At 55.8% G+C, this 20178-nt stretch overlaps 11 protein-coding genes across 11 annotated transcripts; 6 read left to right on the plus strand and 5 right to left on the minus strand.

Moving 5' to 3' along the window:
* Positions 1-141: 141 nt before the first annotated feature.
* On the plus strand, positions 142-3076 carry L969DRAFT_15203 (uncharacterized protein; the record flags this gene model as incomplete). Its single annotated transcript, XM_014714194.1, has 5 exons — positions 142-442; positions 500-541; positions 596-1743; positions 1793-2902; positions 2951-3076. The coding sequence occupies 5 exons, from the start codon at positions 142-144 to the stop codon at positions 3074-3076; spliced, it is 2727 nt and encodes a 908-aa protein (XP_014569680.1).
* A 34-nt stretch (positions 3077-3110) lies between these two features.
* Positions 3111-3895, minus strand: L969DRAFT_58040 (uncharacterized protein). Its single transcript, XM_014714325.1, has 4 exons — positions 3881-3895; positions 3767-3821; positions 3528-3705; positions 3111-3469 (listed from the first exon to the last, which is right to left on the minus strand). The coding sequence occupies exons 1-4, from the start codon at positions 3881-3883 to the stop codon at positions 3175-3177; spliced, it is 531 nt and encodes a 176-aa protein (XP_014569811.1). The 5' UTR covers positions 3884-3895; the 3' UTR covers positions 3111-3174.
* Positions 3896-4016: 121 nt separating this feature from the next.
* L969DRAFT_84934 (uncharacterized protein) lies at positions 4017-5463 on the plus strand. Its single transcript, XM_014714326.1, has 5 exons — positions 4017-4055; positions 4299-4486; positions 4544-4737; positions 4797-4877; positions 4936-5463. The coding sequence occupies exons 1-5, from the start codon at positions 4053-4055 to the stop codon at positions 5031-5033; spliced, it is 564 nt and encodes a 187-aa protein (XP_014569812.1). The 5' UTR covers positions 4017-4052; the 3' UTR covers positions 5034-5463.
* L969DRAFT_58044 (uncharacterized protein) lies at positions 4660-5670 on the minus strand (the record flags this gene model as incomplete). The annotated part of the gene is made up of 4 exons (XM_014714327.1): positions 4660-5163; positions 5214-5328; positions 5386-5499; positions 5558-5670. The coding sequence occupies 4 exons, from the start codon at positions 5668-5670 to the stop codon at positions 5098-5100; spliced, it is 408 nt and encodes a 135-aa protein (XP_014569813.1). The 3' UTR covers positions 4660-5097.
* Positions 5671-5827: 157 nt separating this feature from the next.
* Positions 5828-6930, plus strand: L969DRAFT_15207 (uncharacterized protein; the record flags this gene model as incomplete). The annotated part of the gene is made up of 3 exons (XM_014714195.1): positions 5828-5926; positions 5977-6572; positions 6624-6930. 3 exons carry the CDS (start codon positions 5828-5830, stop codon positions 6928-6930), a joined length of 1002 nt encoding a protein of 333 aa, XP_014569681.1.
* An 81-nt stretch (positions 6931-7011) lies between these two features.
* Positions 7012-9480, minus strand: L969DRAFT_92415 (uncharacterized protein; the record flags this gene model as incomplete). Its single annotated transcript, XM_014714328.1, has 10 exons — positions 7012-7249; positions 7300-7324; positions 7380-7440; positions 7494-8022; positions 8073-8137; positions 8187-8500; positions 8558-8680; positions 8733-8803; positions 8864-8923; positions 9071-9480. 10 exons carry the CDS (start codon positions 9478-9480, stop codon positions 7012-7014), a joined length of 1896 nt encoding a protein of 631 aa, XP_014569814.1.
* Positions 9021-12320, plus strand: L969DRAFT_84936 (uncharacterized protein). Its single transcript, XM_014714329.1, has 8 exons — positions 9021-9886; positions 9937-10107; positions 10166-10360; positions 10410-10649; positions 10702-11843; positions 11897-11961; positions 12020-12064; positions 12122-12320. The coding sequence occupies exons 1-8, from the start codon at positions 9437-9439 to the stop codon at positions 12238-12240; spliced, it is 2427 nt and encodes an 808-aa protein (XP_014569815.1). The 5' UTR covers positions 9021-9436; the 3' UTR covers positions 12241-12320.
* Positions 12321-12379: 59 nt separating this feature from the next.
* L969DRAFT_84937 (uncharacterized protein) lies at positions 12380-16758 on the plus strand. Its single transcript, XM_014714330.1, has 11 exons — positions 12380-12462; positions 12519-12574; positions 12634-12715; positions 12771-13193; positions 13252-13530; positions 13582-15557; positions 15615-16080; positions 16129-16183; positions 16232-16315; positions 16368-16675; positions 16732-16758. The coding sequence occupies exons 1-10, from the start codon at positions 12433-12435 to the stop codon at positions 16556-16558; spliced, it is 3642 nt and encodes a 1213-aa protein (XP_014569816.1). The 5' UTR covers positions 12380-12432; the 3' UTR covers positions 16559-16675; positions 16732-16758.
* Positions 16606-16986, minus strand: L969DRAFT_92418 (uncharacterized protein; the record flags this gene model as incomplete). The annotated part of the gene is made up of 4 exons (XM_014714331.1): positions 16606-16673; positions 16730-16764; positions 16819-16928; positions 16984-16986. 4 exons carry the CDS (start codon positions 16984-16986, stop codon positions 16606-16608), a joined length of 216 nt encoding a protein of 71 aa, XP_014569817.1.
* Positions 16987-17049: 63 nt separating this feature from the next.
* L969DRAFT_84939 (uncharacterized protein) lies at positions 17050-18851 on the plus strand. Its single transcript, XM_014714332.1, has 9 exons — positions 17050-17141; positions 17195-17244; positions 17299-17319; positions 17370-17420; positions 17470-17741; positions 17798-17882; positions 17930-18064; positions 18112-18407; positions 18454-18851. The coding sequence occupies exons 1-9, from the start codon at positions 17088-17090 to the stop codon at positions 18678-18680; spliced, it is 1191 nt and encodes a 396-aa protein (XP_014569818.1). The 5' UTR covers positions 17050-17087; the 3' UTR covers positions 18681-18851.
* On the minus strand, positions 18644-20148 carry L969DRAFT_101415 (uncharacterized protein; the record flags this gene model as incomplete). The annotated part of the gene is made up of 6 exons (XM_014714333.1): positions 18644-18902; positions 18953-19012; positions 19069-19364; positions 19424-19513; positions 19582-19690; positions 19753-20148. The coding sequence occupies 6 exons, from the start codon at positions 20146-20148 to the stop codon at positions 18750-18752; spliced, it is 1104 nt and encodes a 367-aa protein (XP_014569819.1). The 3' UTR covers positions 18644-18749.
* Positions 20149-20178: the final 30 nt, after the last annotated feature.

Raw genomic sequence — 20178 nt, forward strand, 5'->3', positions numbered from 1 at the left:
GCGCGCGCGCTGTGGCCGTTGCCGAGGAACGATCGACGCACGGGCTTCGAGTGGCGTTCTCGATCGGGTCTCCTGTTCGTCACGCAACGACGCTCGCTAAATAGCGCGAGCCGAGTGGAAAGCTCTTGCAAAAGGCAGGGCATGGCGACTTGGGAGTCCAAGCTGGACCGCGAGAGGCTCGATAGGGATCGCGAGAGGAGAGATGCAGACCTGGAGAGAGAGCGACAGGCTTTCTATGCTGCCCCTCAGCCCCGTGCACCTCTAAGTCATGGCCACCATCTCCATCATTCCCTGCAGCCATCGAATGGCCAGGCCGGCCAGAATGGACAGTCGGGCCTCCAGCCGCCCGGCCAGGGTACAGAGATGGGCAACCATCTCGCCAACATTTACAACTCTGTCCTGCCCAGAAGACCATCGGGTTCTCCTTCTGGCGCGAGACAAGGTCCGCCACCCTCCCTCTCAGCCGCTTGCAGCTCGGTCTGATGTGTGTACAACGCAGGACCAGATTCCAGCTTCATGACGGACCAGCACAGGAATCAGGGTGAGCTCGTCGTCAGGCTCCGTGCGCACGCGATAATGACTGCAAATATCGCAGACCAAGGCGCTCGTCAGGAATCCCACTCCGGCATGCCTGCTTCCTCTCGGTCAGTACAGCCCGAACACGCAGACGTCCGACCTTCGTCTCATTCGCCGGGGAGCGGGCATGGCCACGTCAACGCGTACTCAAATGGTCAACGGGCAAATCCAATGTCGATGTCCTCGCTCCTGTCTGCCGATCCCGACTCGTCACGCTCGAAAGCACACGATGCATATGCCCCGAGCAAGCCAAAGGAGATATCCCGCGAGCTGAAGGAAAAGCTCAATCCGGCCAGTATGACAATTCCACCCTTTCGCCATCCTTCTGCCGGCGGAAACCCGCCTTTTATGGGCGATAGGGAACGTGATAGCAAGATAAAGACCGAGTCTCGATCCATGCTTGACGGGCTCAGGGGACCGCCACTCAATGGTCTCAACGCGCCACACGCGCAGACTGGCAAAGGCCTCAATTATCCTAGCTGGAACACTCACAGTGCAGCGGGCTCGCCGTCTCGACAGATCGGTCAGACTGATCCTCCAGGCTTCGGGAGAGACCGTCAAGCCGAAAGGGACCCTCAGAGATCAGCCACGCTCGAGAGATCGCCCTACAATCCGACGAGCTCGCAAAAGAGGAGAAAGCCTTCGCCTTCTGAGCCGAGACAACATCAATCGCCTGTACAGCCGTCTCGCCACACGTCCCATACCCATTTGCAACCTCATGACGAGTACAACGCCTACGGCAACAGCGGCTGGTCTAATGCGCCTTCGCCTCAGCAGCAGCGAGATGCTGCTTTCTCATCCGCGCAATTCAATCCCCAGCAAAGACGCAGACAGAGCTCCTTTGATCACACCACAAACCTGACGAGTGAAGGGCGAGCAAAAGCGGGCAGGATATCGCCTAACCAGATCATCATGCCCAGCTTGCACAGGAATGCCGAGACGATGAATCATAGCGATCATGGTAGGCATGTCGGTTCCAGCGGGCACCACCGATCGGCTTCGATGAACCAACCTCAGCAGAATGTATACGGGCAAACTCAAACGCAAGGTCCAGCACCACCGAACTGGACGACTTTGCCGCCGCTAGCTCAGCCGCAGATGGGCGTCTTACCCAATGACTATTTCAGCTCCGACCCACAACGGACAAGCGAGCCTCAACAGCGCAACGTAATTGGCAGGCTTTGTCTTAGCATACAATGCTGACCTGGCAAAGCAGAGAGGACCGCATTCGTATCATGCCATGGGACCTACAGTCTACGCAGAAGAACCGATCGGTCACGGGCACTCACGCTCGGCTTCCTGGCATCAGCGTCACGGAATGGCCAATCAGATGCAACAACGTCACGACGATCATCATTCGTACGGCTATGCTCCGTCCCAGTCTTCATTGCTCGGTCAATCTTTCGAGCCTGTGCCGGTCGGCTCGCTCGATCAGCGTATGGAGTGGTCCAACAGAGTCTCCAGCTCGAAGAGAGACCATCGAGACAGGGAGAGAGATAGTCATCATGGCTCGCCGAGTCACTCGAATCACAAGAGGAAAAGGAGCGATCATCCGTCGAATACTGCTTTTGCTCACTTGCCACCTCATGGTCTGCCGCCTGCTTCTTATACTACACCGCTTGTCGAGCCTGACCATCCGATCGATCGAACCGAGCCTAGACCTACATCACCGCCTGTACAGAAGCGAGAAGGCCCGCTTTACACTGTCGGAGATCTCGAGAAAGCGCGATTACAGCCGCCGCTGTTGAGGGTAGACAATCAAGCCATACTGGACGCCATGGCTGCCGTATCGAGCTCTACGAACGAAACACCCCATCTAGGTAGCTATCGGTATTCGCCATTTGTGGGCACAGCGGAGATGTTGCCTGCTGAAGTCTTGCAACGCTTCGTCGGGGGTCGATTCGAGATGATCATCGATACCTGCTGGCTCAACAACGCCGGTCTCTGGTCCGTCTCTGTTCAAGGAACTCTGGACGCACCACAGGAAGCAGGGAGCGTGATCGCAAGCGGTGGAGAGAAAGTGAAGCAGGATTGGTCATTCTGGGATCTCAAGAGTATCAGGGAATGTCAAGTTTGGGGAACGGATGTCTATACTGACGATTCTGACGTTCTGGCAATGTGTCTTCACTCGAATTGGCTCAAGTTCTCAGACAGTCCCGTCAGTGAATCGGCAAGCAAAAATCACGAAGCGATTGCGGTGACCGTGCGGGTCGCGCCAAGGCTATTGGTCTATGCTGGCAGCTTACGCAATGGCCTGCAAAGTCGGAGCTGGGGCAACAGTCACGATGGCGTCAGTCTCTACATTGAGTCGATCAAAGCCACTCAGGTGTGTGCCTAGCGGTCTCAATGTCACCCATGCTAATGTTTTGACTAGGACCGACGAGCGGGGCGGCGAAGAAGCAAGGCATTCGCTCATCTGGGCGAGTCTGCACGAGGCAGAATCCGGCTAGGCTTTGGAGGGCCAGTGGAAGTGATACCGGATGCTCTTGCTGTAGCTTGATGATGACCGCAAAGCAAGTATGCACGAACGGAGAGCGCGAAACTTTGCAAGAGCGCGCGCAAGTACAACACTCTGGAGCTCGCTGCGTGAGAGCGAGCTCATGAGGCACGGTTGGTGAGGATGCCGTCGAAGCGAGTCTTGAACCATTCCTTGGTGTCGTCCTTTGTGACTCTGTGCTTTGCTCCGACGGTGGACTTGCATCGTCTTCGGCGGGCGACGCGGGCGCCTGGTCTGCCCATGCAGACGTAGAAGTCCATGCCGAAGATACCGATTCCGGGGTCGTACTTGATGCCGAGATCGATGTGCTCTTGGATGCCGAAGCCAAAGTTGCCGGTCTGGCTGAAGTTTCTGTTCCTGAGCTCGTACTCCTTGACCTTCAATCCTCTCTCGAGGCTGGGTGACCAGCAGTGTCAGCACCTGGCAGGGAGCAGATCAAAGGGCGCAGTCATACATCTCTTCGGCCTTGGGACCCCGAATGGTGACATGGACGGCAATCTTCTCGTTACGACGGATGCCGAACGATCGAACGGTGTAGCGTGCTTTGGACGTCACGGGCGTCTGACCGGTGAGTTGTTCGAGCACCTTTGACGCTCTGGTCAATCTGTCTCCTGACTCTCCGACTGAGATGTCTGTTCGCTCGAGGATGGGTCAGTCATGGGTTCGCTGTCGGTGAGGCAGGTGTGGACGAACTGATGACGAGCTTCTCGATGCGCAGCTCGCGCATTGGATTCTGCTTCTTCTCTGCCTGTTGGGATCATCGTCATCAGGGCTATCGTCGCTGTGGTTGTCAGGAGCGAGACTGACCATCTCTGTGCCTGCAAGCGGACGCTACACGGACTTGGCTGCTTTCAATTCTCGGCCTCGCGCACTTGCGGCTGACAGTGTAAGACACTTACTATTCCGTCCTTTACCGTGTCAGCGGACAGCACAGTGACCGGCGGCCAAACTTTGCGTGGACGCCGAGCAGGTCTTCATCATGGTAAGCCGTCTTCACCCTCGCTCATCAGCACGAGACAGTTCTGTCAGAAGACAGCTGTGCCAGTCAGGCGGCGGAGAGGAGACGAGTCAGCATGACTTGATCGTCGAGAGATGCTCTCTGGCATCGCGCAGACAGTCTCTCGCTCGTCCTTCCCAGCGGCACAGCTCCTCCGCCGACAGCCTTCCAACTGACCTCGCAGTCAGTCTCAACCGACGAGCAGGCTGACATGGGTCCGCGTGACAGTCGGCCAAGAAAGGCGGCAAGATGACGTCCCTGATCAACTATCGACTCAAGGTCACCCTGACAGACGGACGGTCAATGACAGGTCACATGCTCGCTTTCGACAAGCACATGAATCTCGTCCTTGCCGACACGGAGGAGTTCCGACAGATCAAGAAGAAGAAAGCCGCCAAGTTGGCCGCTGCACAAGAGTCGGCATGCTGTCATTCAGCTCGGAGACTTGAGCTGAAATGGCATTGTGTGACCAGCGAGGAAGATGCGCCCGAACCACCACAGGAGATCAAGAGGACGTTGGGCTTGGTGATACTGAGAGGGGAGATGATTGTGAGCATAAGCGTCGAAGGCGGACCGCCCGCGCCGGGCACAGACACGGCCTCCAAGCTCATTGCCGGCGGAGGAAGAGGCGCACCTGCAGGTCGTGGCATGGGCATGGTGGCTCCTCGTCAGTCTCTTTCGGTCGGTCTATGCGACAGTGCTGATACTCTGACTGTGTGACGCTAGCGGGAGTACCGCCGCCTATGATGCGAGGCGCGCCCATGTCCTTCATGCCACCACCTGGAATGCCAGGCATGCCACCGCCAGGTGAGCCGTTCCCCTCGCGCTCTTGTCAGCATCACAAGGCTAACAAAGCTGCGCACAGGCTTCCCTATGGGTCCACCACCCGGTTTCCAGCCTCCGCCCGGATTCGCACCACCGCCTGGCTTTGCTCCTCCGCCGGGATTCGGGCCCCCGAGATGATGCTGTAGGATGCAAAGACGATGTAGCAACAACAGCCGGACGGTCTACAGGCTCGCTGAGTGATCTACGAGAGGAATGCGATGACCTCCTCGACCTTTTTGCAGTCGTGCTCACCCAGACGGCCGCCAATCTGTGGACTATGAGCATAAACAAGCAGAGAACCATGCTCGGAAACCTTACTCGGCTAGCAAGGGAGTCTGAACCCGAGTGTGTGACAGCACGGAGCTTGATCAGAGTTGGGATCTCGGTGAGAGAGAGAGGCAGGGCTCTGAGCGGATTAGCTTCGTCTTTCCATCTGTGTGTTTCCATCTCAGCACATTTGAGCTGCGCAGTAGGACAACCAAGGCCGTACTCTCGCTTGCTGCCCGCCCAAACAATCAGGCAATCTTTCTCGGGACCGACATTGAAAGCTGCTTGGAGGATCGGCCAAGCTTCTGTGCAGTCTCCGCACCACATTTCTTGCGTTCTGTTAGCACAGGCAAGCATGAGCCCGTGATACCGAGCTGACGCCGTACAGTGCTGACGTGGCATCTCGAGATGAAAGGAAGAGGACATAGCAGGCTTGTGGGTAGTTCTTGAGCGCTTCGGTGAGACGATAGACCGAGTCGGACGCTTCTTCGAGCTCGATGAAGCCCATCTTGATGACTTGCAAGGTCGTTGAGGGGGTCCAATGGCAGGATGGCAACGTCGCCTAGCGTGACACGCGACGAGTCGACGGCCACGTGTCACCGTCAAACGTCACGTCAAGTCAAGTCATCAAGGGTGCGTGTCCTGTGTCATACTCTGCCGGATGGATGCCTCTGCCTGTGCCAGTCGAACGATGGCTTCGTTCGATCTACACGAACACGCCTTTCGACCAAGAATGGCTCGACGAATGCTCAGACTACCTCCAAGTGCGTTCGTCTCGGCTCAGTAGCCTCTATAGCGTCTGAACGGACCGCAGACGACTCTGCCCGAGAGCGCAACTCCTGCAGAGTGGAACAGGATGCTTGCCCATCAGCTCATCCACTCTGATCTGACGGCTTCGCTCTCTTCGGCAGCTCTTCCCTCTGAGGCTGCACTCGCCTCTGCAGACAGAATCGCGACTGCACGAGGGGGCATACTCGTCCAGATTGTGGCAATGCACGATATTGCTCATCCTGCCCTGACTCAGCTCGATATACTCAAGCAACGCAGAGCAGAGAGGAAAGCAGCAGAAAGAGGCGTGGCCCCTTTGCGCGTCATCGGCGGGACGGAACAGCCCTCCGAAGAGAATGCAGAGGTGGATCAAGACCCTACGCCTGTCTTTCCGAGAGGCATGCTCAAGCTGACCTTGTCGGATGGGTACAATACTGCTCAGGCGATTGAGATGAACCGGATTGACGCGCTCTCTATGATGGCCACGCCCCTCGGTGCAAAGCTCGTCCTCAAGAATGCCAGCGTCAGAAATGGCATGCTTTTGCTCGATCCTACCAACTGTATTTGCAAGGGCGGAGCTATTGGGCTCTCTGACGGAGAGCTCGAGGATAGACTCGAAGCGGTTTTGAACGCTCGGTTGCGGTGCGGCTGGCTTGCGGACGATGGGTCATTGCTGATGCACAAGAGGCGCAGACAGGACGCCCCAGCACAAGAGGTTCCGAGGCCGCGAGCTAAGAGGGAGACGCCTGCGGCATCGTCACGAGCACCTGCGAGCAATGCTCATGCAGTTGGCGCAAAGGCTCATTCGAGGGCGACAGAGGCTTCTCATCATGTCGATCTGAATGACATTGACTTTGACGACGAGGATCTGCCGGACGAGGACGAGCCGGCGCGAAAAGTACAAGTCCTTTCATCCAGTTCGCCTCCGCCAGAACGCAAGAGCACGATCAAGCGCAGCAATGGCAAGACGACGAGCGCATACTTTGAACTATCAGACTAGCGTCTCCTTCTGCAGAGGTATCTATGCAATTTTCGCGTGCTTCTTTTCCCAAATAGATTAGAGAGTGCCGAGGTCATAGGATCACCAGACATCGCCGACAGCCTTCATTGCGTCCAATGTCTTTCTTACTCCGGCGATATTGGCGCCAGCGACGAGCGAGGGTAGCTTGCCTTCCTTGTCGAACTCCTGGGCAGTCTTGAAGCAAAGCTTGTAGCAGTCTGCCATGATTCCCTTGAGCTTCTCGTCTACCTGATCTGTCGTCCATTTCACTCTGCTACTGTTCTGCGCCATCTCGAGTCCCGAGACTGCCACACCGCCTCTGCAAGCTCTTGTGAGCAGAGCATCGACATCGAGAATGGGGAGACATACGAGTTGCTTGCTTTGCCTGGTCCGTCTGGTACGGGCAAGACGATTAGCACGATGGAGGCAGAGATAGCAAGAGAGCTTACACCAGGTCTTGCCACCCTTTCTTGCCTCTTCGAAGACTTCAATCGATTCCTTTGTGCAACCCTGCAAACCAACAGCTGTCAGCTGCGAGTGGAGCTGAGAGCGATAGGACCTACCATATTGGAGCCCTCGGCGACATACTTGACGCCGGCCTTGACGAGCGCCTCTGCTTCCTCCTTGCTGACTTCGTTCTGCGTCGCACAAGGCAGAGCGATATCGAGCTTGTCGAAGTGCGTCCAGGGACGAGCACCGTCGATGTATTTGTAGGACAGCTTGGCATCCTTGAGGTAGCCACGCTTGACCTTGAGATCAGCAATCTTGTGAACATCCTCGGGTGTGATGCCCTTGTCTGCCGAAGCGATCAGAGCGCCCTTGCTGTCCGAAAGTGAGACGACAACGGCGCCCAGTTCGATCGCTTTGAGGGCGGCGTATTGGGCGACATTGCCCGAACCGGTGATGGCGACCGTCTTGCCTTCGAAAGTCTTGTCGAGCTCCTTGCTCTCGGCTTCTGCGATCATGTGCTGGACATAGTAGATCAGACCGAAACCGGTTGCTTCAGGTCGGATGAGAGATCCACCAAAGTCGAAACCCTTGCCAGTCAATACGCCAGCCCATTCGTTGCGTGCCCGCTTGTATGCGCCGAACCTGCAGTCCTTTCTCAGCCTCGGCTTGGGTACATCCGACGCCAGGCTTACATCCAGCCAATCTCGCGAGGAGAGACGCCAATATCACCGGCAGGCACATCGGTGTTGTCACCAATCTGCACGACCCATCAGCCGCGCCAAGCCCAGCACGAGGATGTGACGTACGTGGCGAGAAAGCTCTGCCATAAAGGCACCGCAGAAGCGTCTGATCTCGTTATCAGACTTGCCCTTTGGATCGAAATCTGCTCCTCCCTTGCCGCCACCCATGTGTAGACCGGTCAAGGCGTTCTTGAAGATCTGCTCAAAGCCCAAGAACTTGAGGATGGAGAGATTGACGGTGGGATGGAAGCGGAGGCCGCCCTTGTAGGGACCCAAGGTCGAGTTGAACTGGACTCTGTAGCCTCGATTGACGCAGACCTCCTGCTTGTCATTCTCCCAGACGACGCGGAACTGAATGATTCGCTCGGGTACTTGGACGACTGCGTTTATCAACATACTTCGTCAGCAGGCTGCTACTGAAGAGTGACATGTCTTGCCTTCGAATGCCTTTTCGTAGAAAGAGTCTTTCTTGAAGAGCGGACCGAGGGAGCTCTTGATCTCACCGACGGCCTGCTCGAACTCTGGCTCGCTCGTCATGATGCCGATGGATCTGGCAAGGGCTTGTGTGAGTATGGACAGTCTCAGTAGCCGGTCGCGGGTGAGCAGACTGACTATCAATTGGGGATGATGTCAGAAATAAGAGCCGAGTGCGTTCAGGCTGTCGGATCTGCTTCACTGCTCGACTGATCGGCCTCGAGTCAGCCATCATCGCTGCCAGACTCTGTCAACGCAGATCGGCGCACCTGTGTCCGTTGGGTAGCTGCTGAGATGACGCAGAGTGCAGTCGACCGGGCGGCGACTGGCTCAAAAGATAACAAAACTCTGACAAAACTGCCTGCCGAAGTTTTGTCGATCATCGAGGGAAGAGGGGGGCGTCCTGCCGCTCCGTGCCTGGGTCTCAGGCGATCTACGCCAGCTGGAAAGTGCAAGAGACAAGTCGACAGGCTTACTCCACACTGTCGTCAGAGGCTAACCTTGTTTCGCAAAGACGCCCCGACTCGAGCGAGCGTGTGACTGCGCGTGCGGCGCGCTCCAATCGACTGGCCTGCCACCGGTCGGACGACTGTGAAAGACAATAGCCAGTCACGCTACCTGTGGACGAGGACTCGTCCCTTTGAGTGTCTGTAGACTCGCTCGACCACGTGACAAGGCGTATCCACGAGACGAGCACCCGATAGCAACGGGCTCGCGACAGTGTCTTGCTCGCCAGGGTTGCCTCATCGGACACTCCCTTGACAGACCCAAGTTCGGCAGCCGAACAGCGCGAAACACGTCGAGTGAACAGCCCAGAGAAGCTAGAGCTGCAACGGATAGAGATGACGACTGCTCTCCCGCCCGCTCTCGCAAGCAACGGCGGCATCAAACCGAGCAGCTCATCCCGACGGGGCGCCTCACTGGCCACGGGCGCGCTCCTCTCTGCCTCCGGCGCGAACGGTCACGATTCTCAGAGCAACGGCAACATGGCCGGCGATAGATCGACCAACCGCTACTCTGCTGCCGTGCTCTACTCCCTCGCGGCAGAGCAAGACACCGAGATCGAGGATGACCTCGCGCGTTACCAGAAGAGATTGAGAGATCTCAAGTCGCGCATCTCCGCCCAATCCAAGAAGAACTTCTTGCTCGAGCGAGATGTACGCTACCTCGACTCGAGAATCGCGTTACTCATCCAAAATCGTATGGCGCTTGACGAAAGAGAGGAAGTCCGTGAGCATCTCGAGGAAGTGGACGAACAGGCCGGCGACCATCTCGATGATAGACGTATGCAGGTCGGTCTGACCGCATTCACGCCTTGACAGCACTGATGCCGCAAGAACAGCAATACGCGAACCTCTTCTTTCTACTTCAGAGCGAGCCGAGGCACATAGCCTCGCTCTGTCGTCTCGTCAGTCTGACAGAGATCGACACACTCCTGCAAACGGTCATGTTCACTCTGTACGGTAACCAGTACGAATCTCGCGAGGAGCATCTCCTCTTGACCATGTTCCAGGCAGGTCACGCCCACTTGCTTCATCTTACCAGATCTGAGACCAGGTGCCAATCTGCAGGGCGTACTTTCTGCTCAATTCGAGACTGCCACAGAATTCGGATCTCTACTACGAGCCAATACACCCGTGTCTCGCATGATGACTACTTACACCCGTCGCGGTCCCGGTCAGAGCTATCTCAAATCCGTGCTCGCCGAGCGTATCAACAGCCTGATCGAACATCAAGACCTGAATCTGGAAATCAATCCTTTGAAAGTCCGTCTGGTCTACTGGCGTCATGACCCTTTGCTGATCGACGGAACAGGTCTACGAGCAAATGTATGATCAGATCGTAGAAGAGACGGGCACAGCCCCGGCCGACATGCCCAGGAGCATCTCGCCAGAACAAGCTGCTAGCCATACAGACGTGCAAAACATAATTGCGCCTAGGCTGACCATGCTCATGGAGATCGCAAGCTCCTTCCTGCTCACCATTATCGACTCGATCGATTCCGTGCCGTATGGCATCCGATGGATCTGCAAGCAGATCCGTTCCCTTACCAGAGTCAGTTCATCTCGTCTGCTCATATCTGCACGTGGCTGAGAGACGCAAGCAGAGGAAGTATCCCGAGGCAACAGACTATGCCATCTGTAGTCTCATTGGCGGCTTCTTCTTCCTCCGCTTCATCAACCCCGCCATCGTCACGCCACAGGCTTATATGCTCATCGAATCTCTACCTGCTTCGGCCAAGCATCCTCGACGGACGCTCACCCTGATCGCAAAAATGCTGCAAAACCTGGCCAACAAGCCCTCGTATGCCAAAGAGACCTATATGATGAGCCTCAATCCTTTCGTTGAATCGAACAAGCAAAGAATCAATCAGTTCCTCAATCAGCTGTGCGAAGTCGGCGACTTTTATGACTCGCTCGAAATGGATCAATACATGGCGCTTTCGAAGAAGGACCTGCAAATCTCCATCACGCTCAATGAGCTCTATAATACTCAATCACTCCTCTCGCAGCACCTCGACGTCCTGGCGCGCAACGACAAGCAACACCTCCGCATTCTGCTCGATGAGCTCGGTCCGGTACCAGCCCAAGTGCCGCGCAAAGAGAACAGGACGATCGAACTACCACTCTACTCTCGATGGGAAATGCCGATCCAGGACATCACTACCGCCTTGATGGCAGAGAACAACCTCACACAGAATGACATTATCTATATGGAAACAAAGTCGATCTTTGTCCAGCTGATCCGCTCGATCCCTCAGCTGTCCGACAAGCGCCCTCTCAATCTGCCGGCAGTCGCAGAGCGCGCAGCGACGGCGAAGGATGCCACGCTCGTTCGGAAGGGTATCAAGGTGCAAGAGATGCTCAGAGAACTCGAGGAGCTCAAGCTGGTCGATCGCAAGGATGGCTACAAGTTCATCACCGAAGAAGTCACGGGCGAGCTCACCCATCTCGGCAACCTGAAAGAGAAGGTCATTCTCGAATCGCGGTCGCTCGATGCGGTCTTCAAGACCATCTGTGATCACAACAACTACCTCAGATCGCAGCTAGAACAGTACAAAGCCTACCTTCAGAATGTCAGGCAAACCTCGGGTGCGCAGAAGGGCAAAACGGGCGGTGTAGGTGTCGTGAGTGTAGACGGGAAGGACAAGAAGGTCGTGAAGACGCAGGCACTCGGTCCTTACAAGTACACCCATGCCCAGTTCGAGAAGGATGGCATCATCGTCGATAGCAATGTGCCAGACAACAGGTTCGCCCTGACTCTCATCGATCTGAGTCAGTCTGATGAAGCGTCGTGCGCAGGCGTGCAAACATCTACTTCCAGCTCACCTCGCCCACGCCGGGTACCTTCCTTATCGCGCTGCACTGTCAGTCTCTTCCCCCCTTTTCCAGCGAGCTGGGCTGATAGAAAGGTGCTGTTTGCAGACAAAGGAAGAGAGCGCGCTATACTCGAGATGGACCTCAAGCTTGGTTAGTGAACGACGGAGTATCCAGCATCTTTGCTAATGACTTGTGGGTCTGCTGCAGATGATCTGCTAGAAAAGCAGAACGACAAAGTGGCAGTGCTCGATCTCGAATATGTCTCGCTCAGCGTGACCAAAGTGCTCGCGCTCCTCACGAAGATCTTCCAACGAAAAGGCCGATGAAGTCGTTACAAAGGCTGTGCAAGTTCATGAGCTCTCTTATCACGTTGTATGATATGTAATCATCCTTTCAACCTGGCGTGGCTTTTCGTCACCTTGCCGCGGCACATGTCAAAAAAGTTGGAGACGCGACGCGCCGAAAGCAACGTCTGACGCTGAGCTACCGGCCGCATTGGCCTGTCATTGCTGGACAGGATGCGCATAGAGGAGCTCATACTCGATGGCGTAGGCAGAGATGTTTTCTCCTCCATTCGCTGGCTGATCGTATGTGTGCCGGGCAGTTCAAGTCGTACCCTGTCAGGACGACAATATCAGGCTGGGATGCTTCCTTCAATGCGTCAGTGGAGGTCGCCACTCATCACAAGTCATTCGCTGATGAGGATCTGCCGTTGCCAGCGTGACTGGCCTCAATGGCTCAGGCAAAAGCAACATCCTCGATGCGCTCGTCTTCGTGCTCGGCATCACGAATCTGTCAATAGTGCGCACACGTTGCCCGTCAAGCCTACGTGTCTGACCGGCGGTGGGGATCACAGGTCAGAGCAGCGAATCTGCAAGATCTCATCTACAAGCGAGGTCAAGCCGGCATCACAAAGGCCTCTGTGACCGTCGTCTTTGATAACTCAGACAGGGCCAAGTCACCGGTCGGCTTCGAGGGCTACAAACAAGTCGTCGTCACTCGTCAGGTCGCAATGGGAGGCGTGTCCAAGTACTTGCTATGCGGACATCGAGCGACGCAGCAGACCGTCCAGAATCTCTTCCAATCTGTCCAGCTCAACATCAACAATCCCAACTTTCTCATCATGCAAGGCAAGATCACCAAGGTTCTCAATATGAAGCCACAAGAGATTCTCGGCTTGATCGAAGAAGCTGCTGGCACGTCCATGTTCGAAGAGAAGAAGGACAAAGCGATCAAAACGATGGCCAAGAAGGAAAAGAAGATGGAGGAGATTCAAGAGGTTCGTCGAGCCTGCCTGAATCAGCATGTAGCTGAATAGGGCTTTCCTGTTCGATCAGCTCCTAAGAGAAGAGATCACTCCCAAGCTCGATCGCCTGCGCGAGGAGAAACGGTCTTACCTAGCATATCAGAAAGCAGCATCCGAGATTGAGCGTCTGACGCGTCTTCTGGTCGCTTACGAGCACGTCGAAGCGACACAGCGCCTTGCAAAGCATGCCGAAGCTACCGCTGCCAAGCAGGCCAAGCTCAGAGAAGGCAAAGACGACCTCAAGCGCATGGCGACTGAACGCGCGCGCATGGACAAAGACTTGCAAGATCTCGTCAAGGCACAGAGCAAGGTGGCGTATCATCTCGATACTTGAGTCTCTTGAGGCTCATCCAGGCTGCAGAAGTCCTCTAAAAATGGCGTCATTGCCTCTCTCGAGGCGGAGATCAAGGAGATCGCTCGCGAGCTGGCCAAAGTGTCTCAGCAACTCTCGCTCAGTCGCGCGTCAGAAGCAGAAGAGTCAACTCGCATGGAAGAGCTGAGAGTGAGCGTCAAGGAAGTGACAGGGCAGCACAAGAGAAGGAAGCTGCAAGCCGAAGAAGCCAAGGCTAGGTACTCGACCAACAAGGAAGCCTTCGACAAAGTCTCGTCAGAGTTGCGACAAGCAGAAGAACTTCTGCAGAACCTGGCAACGGGCGTCTCATCTGCTGGCGTCGAGTCCGCCTCTGCTGGCTACCTTGGTCAGCTGGCAGCGGCCCGGGCTAAATTGGCCAGCGTTGGCGCAGGGGCAGACCAAGCCGCGAAGCGAGTCGCTCACCTTACGAAAGAGCTGAAAGCAAAGGAACCGCGCGCTGCAAAAGCGCAGAGCGAGAGCAAAGGTCTGCTGTCTGAGCTGGCCGATGCGCGCAAGTCTCGAGACAGCCTGCAGAAAGAGATCGATCGCTTGACAGTCAATTCCGAGGACGTCGATCGGTTGCGAGATGACAAAGATGAAGCTGAAAGGCAAGTCAGGACTTTGCTCGAGCAGCGCAATACTGTCAAGTCAAAGCTTGCAAGTCTCGACTTTGTTTACACTGCGCCGCCTTCCTTTGATCGCTCGAAAGTCAAAGGTCTTGTAGCTACGCTCATCTCGATCGATCCGTCGAAGTATCAGTATTCCACCGCACTTGAGGTCTGCGCCGGTGGAAAACTCTACAATGTCGTCGTCGAGACGGACAAGGCCGGCTCCGAATTACTGGAGAAGGGCAAGCTGCAAAAGCGGGTCACCATGATACCGCTCAATCAGATCAATGCATTCCGCGCAACGAGCCAACAGATTGGAGCTGCGCAGAGACTTGCGCCTGGCAAGGTCCACCTCGCGCTCGATCTAGTGGGCTATGAGGAAGAAGTGGCAGAAGCAATGGCCTACGTCTTTGGTCGAACTCTCATCTGTCCAGACTCGCAATCTGCAAAGACTGTCACTTTCGACGCTAGCGTTCGGCTGAAGTCCGTCACTGTCGACGGCGATGTCTATGACCCGTCCGGAACGTTGTCTGGCGGCAGCAAACCGAATACGAGCGGCGTGCTAGTCAAAGTTCAAGAGCTGCAAGACCTCGAACGACGCTTGAGCGATGCCAAAGTTGTCGCAACTGATGCAACGGCGGCGTGGAAGCGCGTCGCTGCATCTTCCGAGAGACTCGATAAGCTCAGCAGCCAGCTGGACTTAGCCACTCATCGTGTCAGGTTGCTTGAAGAACAAGCAGAAGAGAGCGACGCCGCTCGACTTTTGAACGAGCTCGACGCTCTGCGAAAAGAGATTGCGACGCTGAGCGAGACAGTCAGCTGCGTATCTGGTAACAAGAAAGCAGTTCAGGCAGAGATTGCGCGTATAGAGAAGGAGATGGCCGAATTCAACAATAATAAAGACTCGAAGCTCAAAGATCTCAAGAACGATGTAGCGACGAAGAAGGCTGCTGTCCACAAGCAGGCAACTGCGAACAAAGCTTTACAAAAAGAGCTGCAGACGACCACGCTCGAGGTTGAGCAAGCCGCTGTCGAGATCCAGGTTGCAGAGGCAGAACTTGCAGACGCGATCAAAAATCAGGGTAAAGGGAGCAGTCAGATCAAGCGATTGGGTGAGACCGTCGCAGCTCTGAGTGCTCAGCAAGCGGACAAGGAAGCGCTTCACCGAGAAGAGACGGCGAAGCTGCGTGCTCATCGACGTGAGCTCGAAGAGCTTGAGAAGGCTGTCCAAGAGAAAGAGAAGGAAATCTCGACACTCGAAGTCAAGCAGCAAGAACGCGAGCACGATCTCGAGAAAGCGAGCGCCGAAAGAAAGCGACTCGATCAGATCCTGACCCGGCTTGAGAATGCCTACGAATGGATTGCAGCTGAGAAGACGTAAGTGCTCCACACGATGCACTGCTTTTGTGCGCTGAGCTTGCAAATGGCTTGCAGCGCATTCGGCCGACAAGGTAGCGTTTACGACTTTGCTAGCGAGAATATGGCAAACGTCCGCAAGTCTTGCGCCGAGCTCGAGCAGAAGCAGGAAGGCATGCGAAAGAAGATCAACCCAAAGGTGCTGAATATGATCGATAGCGTCGAGAAGAAGGAGCGCGAATTGCTCGGGATGCACAAGCAAGTCTTGCGCGACAAGTCAAAGATCGAGGAGACAATTGCCAAGCTGGATGACTACAAACGGGATGCGCTCAAGGAGACCTGGACTGTCGTCAATGCTGCTTTTGGCGAGATCTTTGGGGAATTGCTCTCTGGCAACTTCTGCGCTCTCCAGCCGCCAGAAGGCATGGACATCACTCAAGGGCTCGAGGTGAAAGTCAGGCTGGGGCAAATATGGAAGGCCAGCTTGACCGAGCTGTCGGGTGGCCAGCGCTCGCTCATTGCTCTGTCACTCATCATGTCGCTCGTACGTTGTCTCGCTGCTCGTGCTGTTCGGGCTGACATGTCAGGACAGCTTCAATTCAAGCCTGCGCCCATGTACATCCTCGATGAAGTCGACGCTGCGCTTGGTAGGGTCTTCTTCGGCTTCTGTCTGCTAAGCTAACACGCTAGGACAGATCTGTCGCACACTCAGAATATCGGCCATCTGTTCCGAACGCGCTTCAAAGGCTCGCAGTTCATCGTCGTCAGTCTCAAAGAAGGCAAGTCTCGCTCGCATGCCCGTCAAGAAGCAGGCCTGACGATGAGGAGCAGGTCTGTTCTCGAATGCGAATGTGCTCTTCCGGACGCGCTTCAGAGATGGCACGTCTGTCGTCGAGCGTACCGCCACGCGAACGACATCGGAGCTCTACGCAGCCGACAAGGAGAACGCCTCTCAGCGTCCCCCGGCTGCAAAGAAGGCGCTAGAGACGGGCGCGCGTGCTGCCAGTGTGACTGTTGCTTGAATGATACAATGTACTCGCGCTCTGCATGTCGTACATACGTCTCGGGATCATGAAAGGAGCACGCTGATGGCCATTGCCACGCATGCCATCGCCAGCCATGGACTGAGTCTCTCGCCTGCGGCCACAGTGCCTCGCTCAGCTTGCAGCAAGTGGGTGACGAGACAGACTTGCCTATCCTCGCAAACTTGAAGAAGAGGCCAAACACCCTGCAGTGCTATGTGTGAGTTTCGTGAGAGCGCAGACGGAGGCTGCTCGCTTGCCCCTCCTTGTTGCGGTCGACCAGAGTTGGCACGGTTGCTCGTGCGTAGGTGCATGTGCAGATGATCAGCAGTATGACGAGCAGGAGGCTCTGAAAGTTGAAAAGAGCAGACTGTGAGTCATGTCAGCTGCGAGTTCGTTGCATGCTGCACCTGTGTGAGGCTTACCATGCTGGCCCTGCTCCCTCGTCGCTGACAGCACGATCAGTCAGTCAGTCGACGCGAGGCCAAAGCTGCAAAGGCGCCCATCAGCGAGTGTGCGCAATCCCTTCATGTCCGCCTCAAGCGGCCGTCTTCAGCTCTTCCACACATTGGAACGTCTCAAAGTGCGCCGCATAAGACGTCCAAGCGAGCTGTGTCTGATACGGTCGCACGCCAGACACAGAAACGAACGGGATGGGTTCGCGAGCAACTAGAGCGGCCAGAGAGGTGCTTGCTCACGTTCTCGATCGTGTCACGCCGCTCATACATGGCAGAGCACAGCATTGCTGATCACATGTACCGGTTCGTGCGCTCGTGCGATGCTTGCAAGGCGCGCTCATCCTCGGTGATAGCATGGCCGTGCTCGCACTTCTCTCTGAAGATATCCAGCTCGATATAGCCAAGTGGGTGCCCCGAATGACCTCAGAAGCCGGACTGTAAGCGCACGTACAGGTGTGTGTTGCTTGCAGTGGTGCACGACCTGGCAGAAGCCGAAGCGGGCGACATCACACCTTTCGACGGCATCTCACGCGACGAGAAGCAAAATCTCGAAGCAAAGGCCATGGACCACATGCTTCGTGAGCTTCTGCCCGCCGACTCTCACGCTTCGAAGAGGATCATGGCATTGTGGCAAGAGTACGAGGATGCGACCACGCCGGAAGCCAGGTTTGTCAAAGACCTAGATAGAGTAGAAATGGCTTTGCAAGCTGTCGAATACGAGCGAGGTCAGTGCTTGTTCGTCTAGACAGACGCACGTATCGAGACGATGGGATCCATATAGATCAAACTCGAATACTCCAGCCATTCCTCGAAGCGAGTGTACCAAAGATACAGCATGCCGAAGTGCGCGGCTGGGCTGACGACCTGTCAGTCTTTCACCATCGGACGCAGACATCCTCTGATGAACAGACAGCATGGCCGAACGTGATGAGCTATGGCGCAAGCGTGATCGTCTCTCGGAGATCAGGCCAGTCAGCACGATCTCGCCCAAAAGTCAGGGTCGCAGCCAGAGAAGTCTCATCATCGTCATGGGTGTCTCTGGATCTGGGTATGCTTGATTGCATGCATCTACTTCCACGGCTGACGAGCGGGCAGGAAATCGACAATCGGCAGGGGCATAGCAAATGAGCTCAAAGCGACCTTTATCGATGGCGACGATCTGCACTCGCCGGAGCATGTAAAGAAAATGGCGAATGGCCAGCCGCTGACAGACGAGGATCGATTACCTTGGCTGCACAAGATCCGCGAGACCGCCAGCCAGGTATTGGGTGAAGCATCGCATCAGTCTCTTGTTTGCATCGCATGCTCTGCTCTCAAGCAATCGTATCGTGACATTTTACGCGGAAGCGCCGACGAGCATCCTATCGATCTCAAGACGTACTTTGTCTATTGTGTGTCAAGCTGGCCATGTGCGCTCTGTGCTGATGGCATACGTAGGCAAAGGCAGTCAAGCGCTTCTCCAGGAGCGCATCAGCAAAAGAGAGGGCCACTTCATGCATGCCCACATGCTTCAAAGTCAACTCGATACGCTCGAGGAGCCGAGTGCAAACGAAGACGAGACTCATGGCGTCGTCATCGTCGACATTGATCAATCGCCCGAGGCCATCACGACCGCAGCCGTCTCGCAAATTGTGGCCCTGCTCGATCTAAAACAATCTTTGTAACTTGTACAAGGGCTAGCAGATGTAACAGGCTTGTATTTCGTGACGAGATGTGGATGTAGGAGAGCAGGCTCAGGCGATTCCGCGTGATTTGCGGTATTCGCCGTCGGCCTGGACGGAAGCCTCGTCGAGGCTGGCAGTGATACCTTGGAGCACCTTTGCTGCTTGTTCGTGGTAGCTCTGTTGCGCCTTGGCTAGCGCTGCAATGTTCTTGATTGGCTCCGGCTGGTGCATAGGTCAGCTTTGATCGAGTCGGGAGGACTGTGGGGACTCACGTTGGCGAGTAAGGAGGCCATGATACCAATGGCTTGCTCTGTCTCTGTGACCAGTCGCTCCTAGATAGCAAACCGAGATGAGCTCGAGGTGCAACGCTGAACGAGAACAGGCCTGCCTCTGCAGCCTCGACTTCGAGACGAGCCTGTTCTTGCTTGGCAGCAGATGCATTCTTGAGCTTGGTACGGCAGGTATCGAGATAGAGTCTCGCAGTCTTGACGCTCTGGCGGGCTTTCATTGCGGCGTTGATGGCAGAATTGAGGGTCGCGCTCCAGGGATTGTTGAACTCTGCACGGATGAGCGCATCCTGGTCGAGTCTGAGCTGCCCGACTTTGTCCTGAGCGACTGCGTAGGTCTGCAGGACTGATCCGAGTTGGTCGGGCTGTGAAGACTTTGACGTCAGTTCGAGCGCGCCTACAGCGCCATCGTCATGAGCCATATGCCAGGAGGCCCTGAGGCTGGAAGAGACAGACTGTTTGCAGAGGCGCGTGACAGAGCGTGGGAGAGCGTCTTGTGTTGCTCTGGAGCCTTGTCGGTGACGGTGGGGGCGGGCAAGTTGGTGCCTGCAAGGGCTCGTCAGTGAGCAAGGCAGGAGCGCGTAGGTAGGTAGTCGGCTCAGGAGCTTGCTTACCTTTGGCGGCTACGGCGGCCCAAGAGGTCAGGGAGTGAGAGACGAGGGCGAACCCTTCTGTGAGACTCTCGTTGATCTGGGTAGGATAATCGTACGTCTCTGTCTCGTACTGCGATGCACGCTCCCAGACTCAGCAAGTGGGCAGTGAATGCAAGCAGTGCAGGCACGGACAGCTTTAGTGATCTTGAGCAGAGAGAGATGCGTCGCCCTCAATGCATCGACCTTGCGCTCGAGCGTCTTGTACTCCTCGGGCAGCTCGGTCACGCCGTCCTCTTCGAGCTGGCCCGTCGTCTCCCTCACCTGCTGGGAGAAGGTCGCGAACTGCTTGTTGAGCTTCTCTGTGGTGTTGGAGAGATCGACGTTCTTGAGACCGGAGGTGAGCGAGGTGAGATTGCCTTGGAAGGCTTTCCAGGATGACATGCTTGCTTCACTCGGCCAGTCTGACGTGGATGCGCTCCCTCCCAATTTCACAGCGCGAAGGGCAAAAGACGCGACGGTCCGCTTTCCGAAGCGTTCAGCGCTCAGCTTCAGGATGACGTGCAGGCAGATTTTTCGAGATGACAACATTCCGCCCGTCTGGCATTCTAGTGTGACTGC

This window comes from Mixia osmundae (genome assembly GCF_000708205.1).
Source record: "Mixia osmundae IAM 14324 unplaced genomic scaffold scaffold_2, whole genome shotgun sequence".
NCBI classification, from domain to species: Eukaryota; Fungi; Basidiomycota; class Mixiomycetes; order Mixiales; family Mixiaceae; genus Mixia; species Mixia osmundae.

Bases quoted from the DNA above. Each gene is read 5' to 3' on its own strand.
- L969DRAFT_84937 (XM_014714330.1), top strand. From the start codon at position 12,433: ATGCGCATAGAGGAGCTCATACTCGATGGC. The intron at 13,531-13,581 runs GTGGCGTATCAT...TCCAGGCTGCAG, and splicing joins TCGTCAAGGCACAGAGCAAG to AAGTCCTCTAAAAATGGCGT. The intron at 16,184-16,231 runs GTAGGGTCTTCT...ACGCTAGGACAG, and splicing joins TGAAGTCGACGCTGCGCTTG to ATCTGTCGCACACTCAGAAT.
- L969DRAFT_58040 (XM_014714325.1), bottom strand. The intron at 3,706-3,766 runs GTTCGTCCACAC...TCGAGCGAACAG, and splicing joins CATCGAGAAGCTCGTCATCA to ACATCTCAGTCGGAGAGTCA. The intron at 3,470-3,527 runs GTATGACTGCGC...CTGGTCACCCAG, and splicing joins GGTCCCAAGGCCGAAGAGAT to CCTCGAGAGAGGATTGAAGG.
- L969DRAFT_84934 (XM_014714326.1), top strand. The intron at 4,487-4,543 runs GTCGGCATGCTG...TTGTGTGACCAG, and splicing joins AAGTTGGCCGCTGCACAAGA to CGAGGAAGATGCGCCCGAAC. The intron at 4,738-4,796 runs GTCAGTCTCTTT...GTGTGACGCTAG, and splicing joins CATGGGCATGGTGGCTCCTC to CGGGAGTACCGCCGCCTATG.
- L969DRAFT_84936 (XM_014714329.1), top strand. From the start codon at position 9,437: ATGACGACTGCTCTCCCGCCCGCTCTCGCAAGCAACGGCGGCATCAAA. The intron at 9,887-9,936 runs GTCGGTCTGACC...CCGCAAGAACAG, and splicing joins TCGATGATAGACGTATGCAG to CAATACGCGAACCTCTTCTT. The intron at 11,962-12,019 runs GTCAGTCTCTTC...TGCTGTTTGCAG, and splicing joins CTTCCTTATCGCGCTGCACT to ACAAAGGAAGAGAGCGCGCT.
- L969DRAFT_84939 (XM_014714332.1), top strand. From the start codon at position 17,088: ATGTCCGCCTCAAGCGGCCGTCTTCAGCTCTTCCACACATTGGAACGT. The intron at 17,142-17,194 runs GTGCGCCGCATA...GTCGCACGCCAG, and splicing joins ACACATTGGAACGTCTCAAA to ACACAGAAACGAACGGGATG. The intron at 17,320-17,369 runs GTTCGTGCGCTC...CCTCGGTGATAG, and splicing joins ATTGCTGATCACATGTACCG to CATGGCCGTGCTCGCACTTC.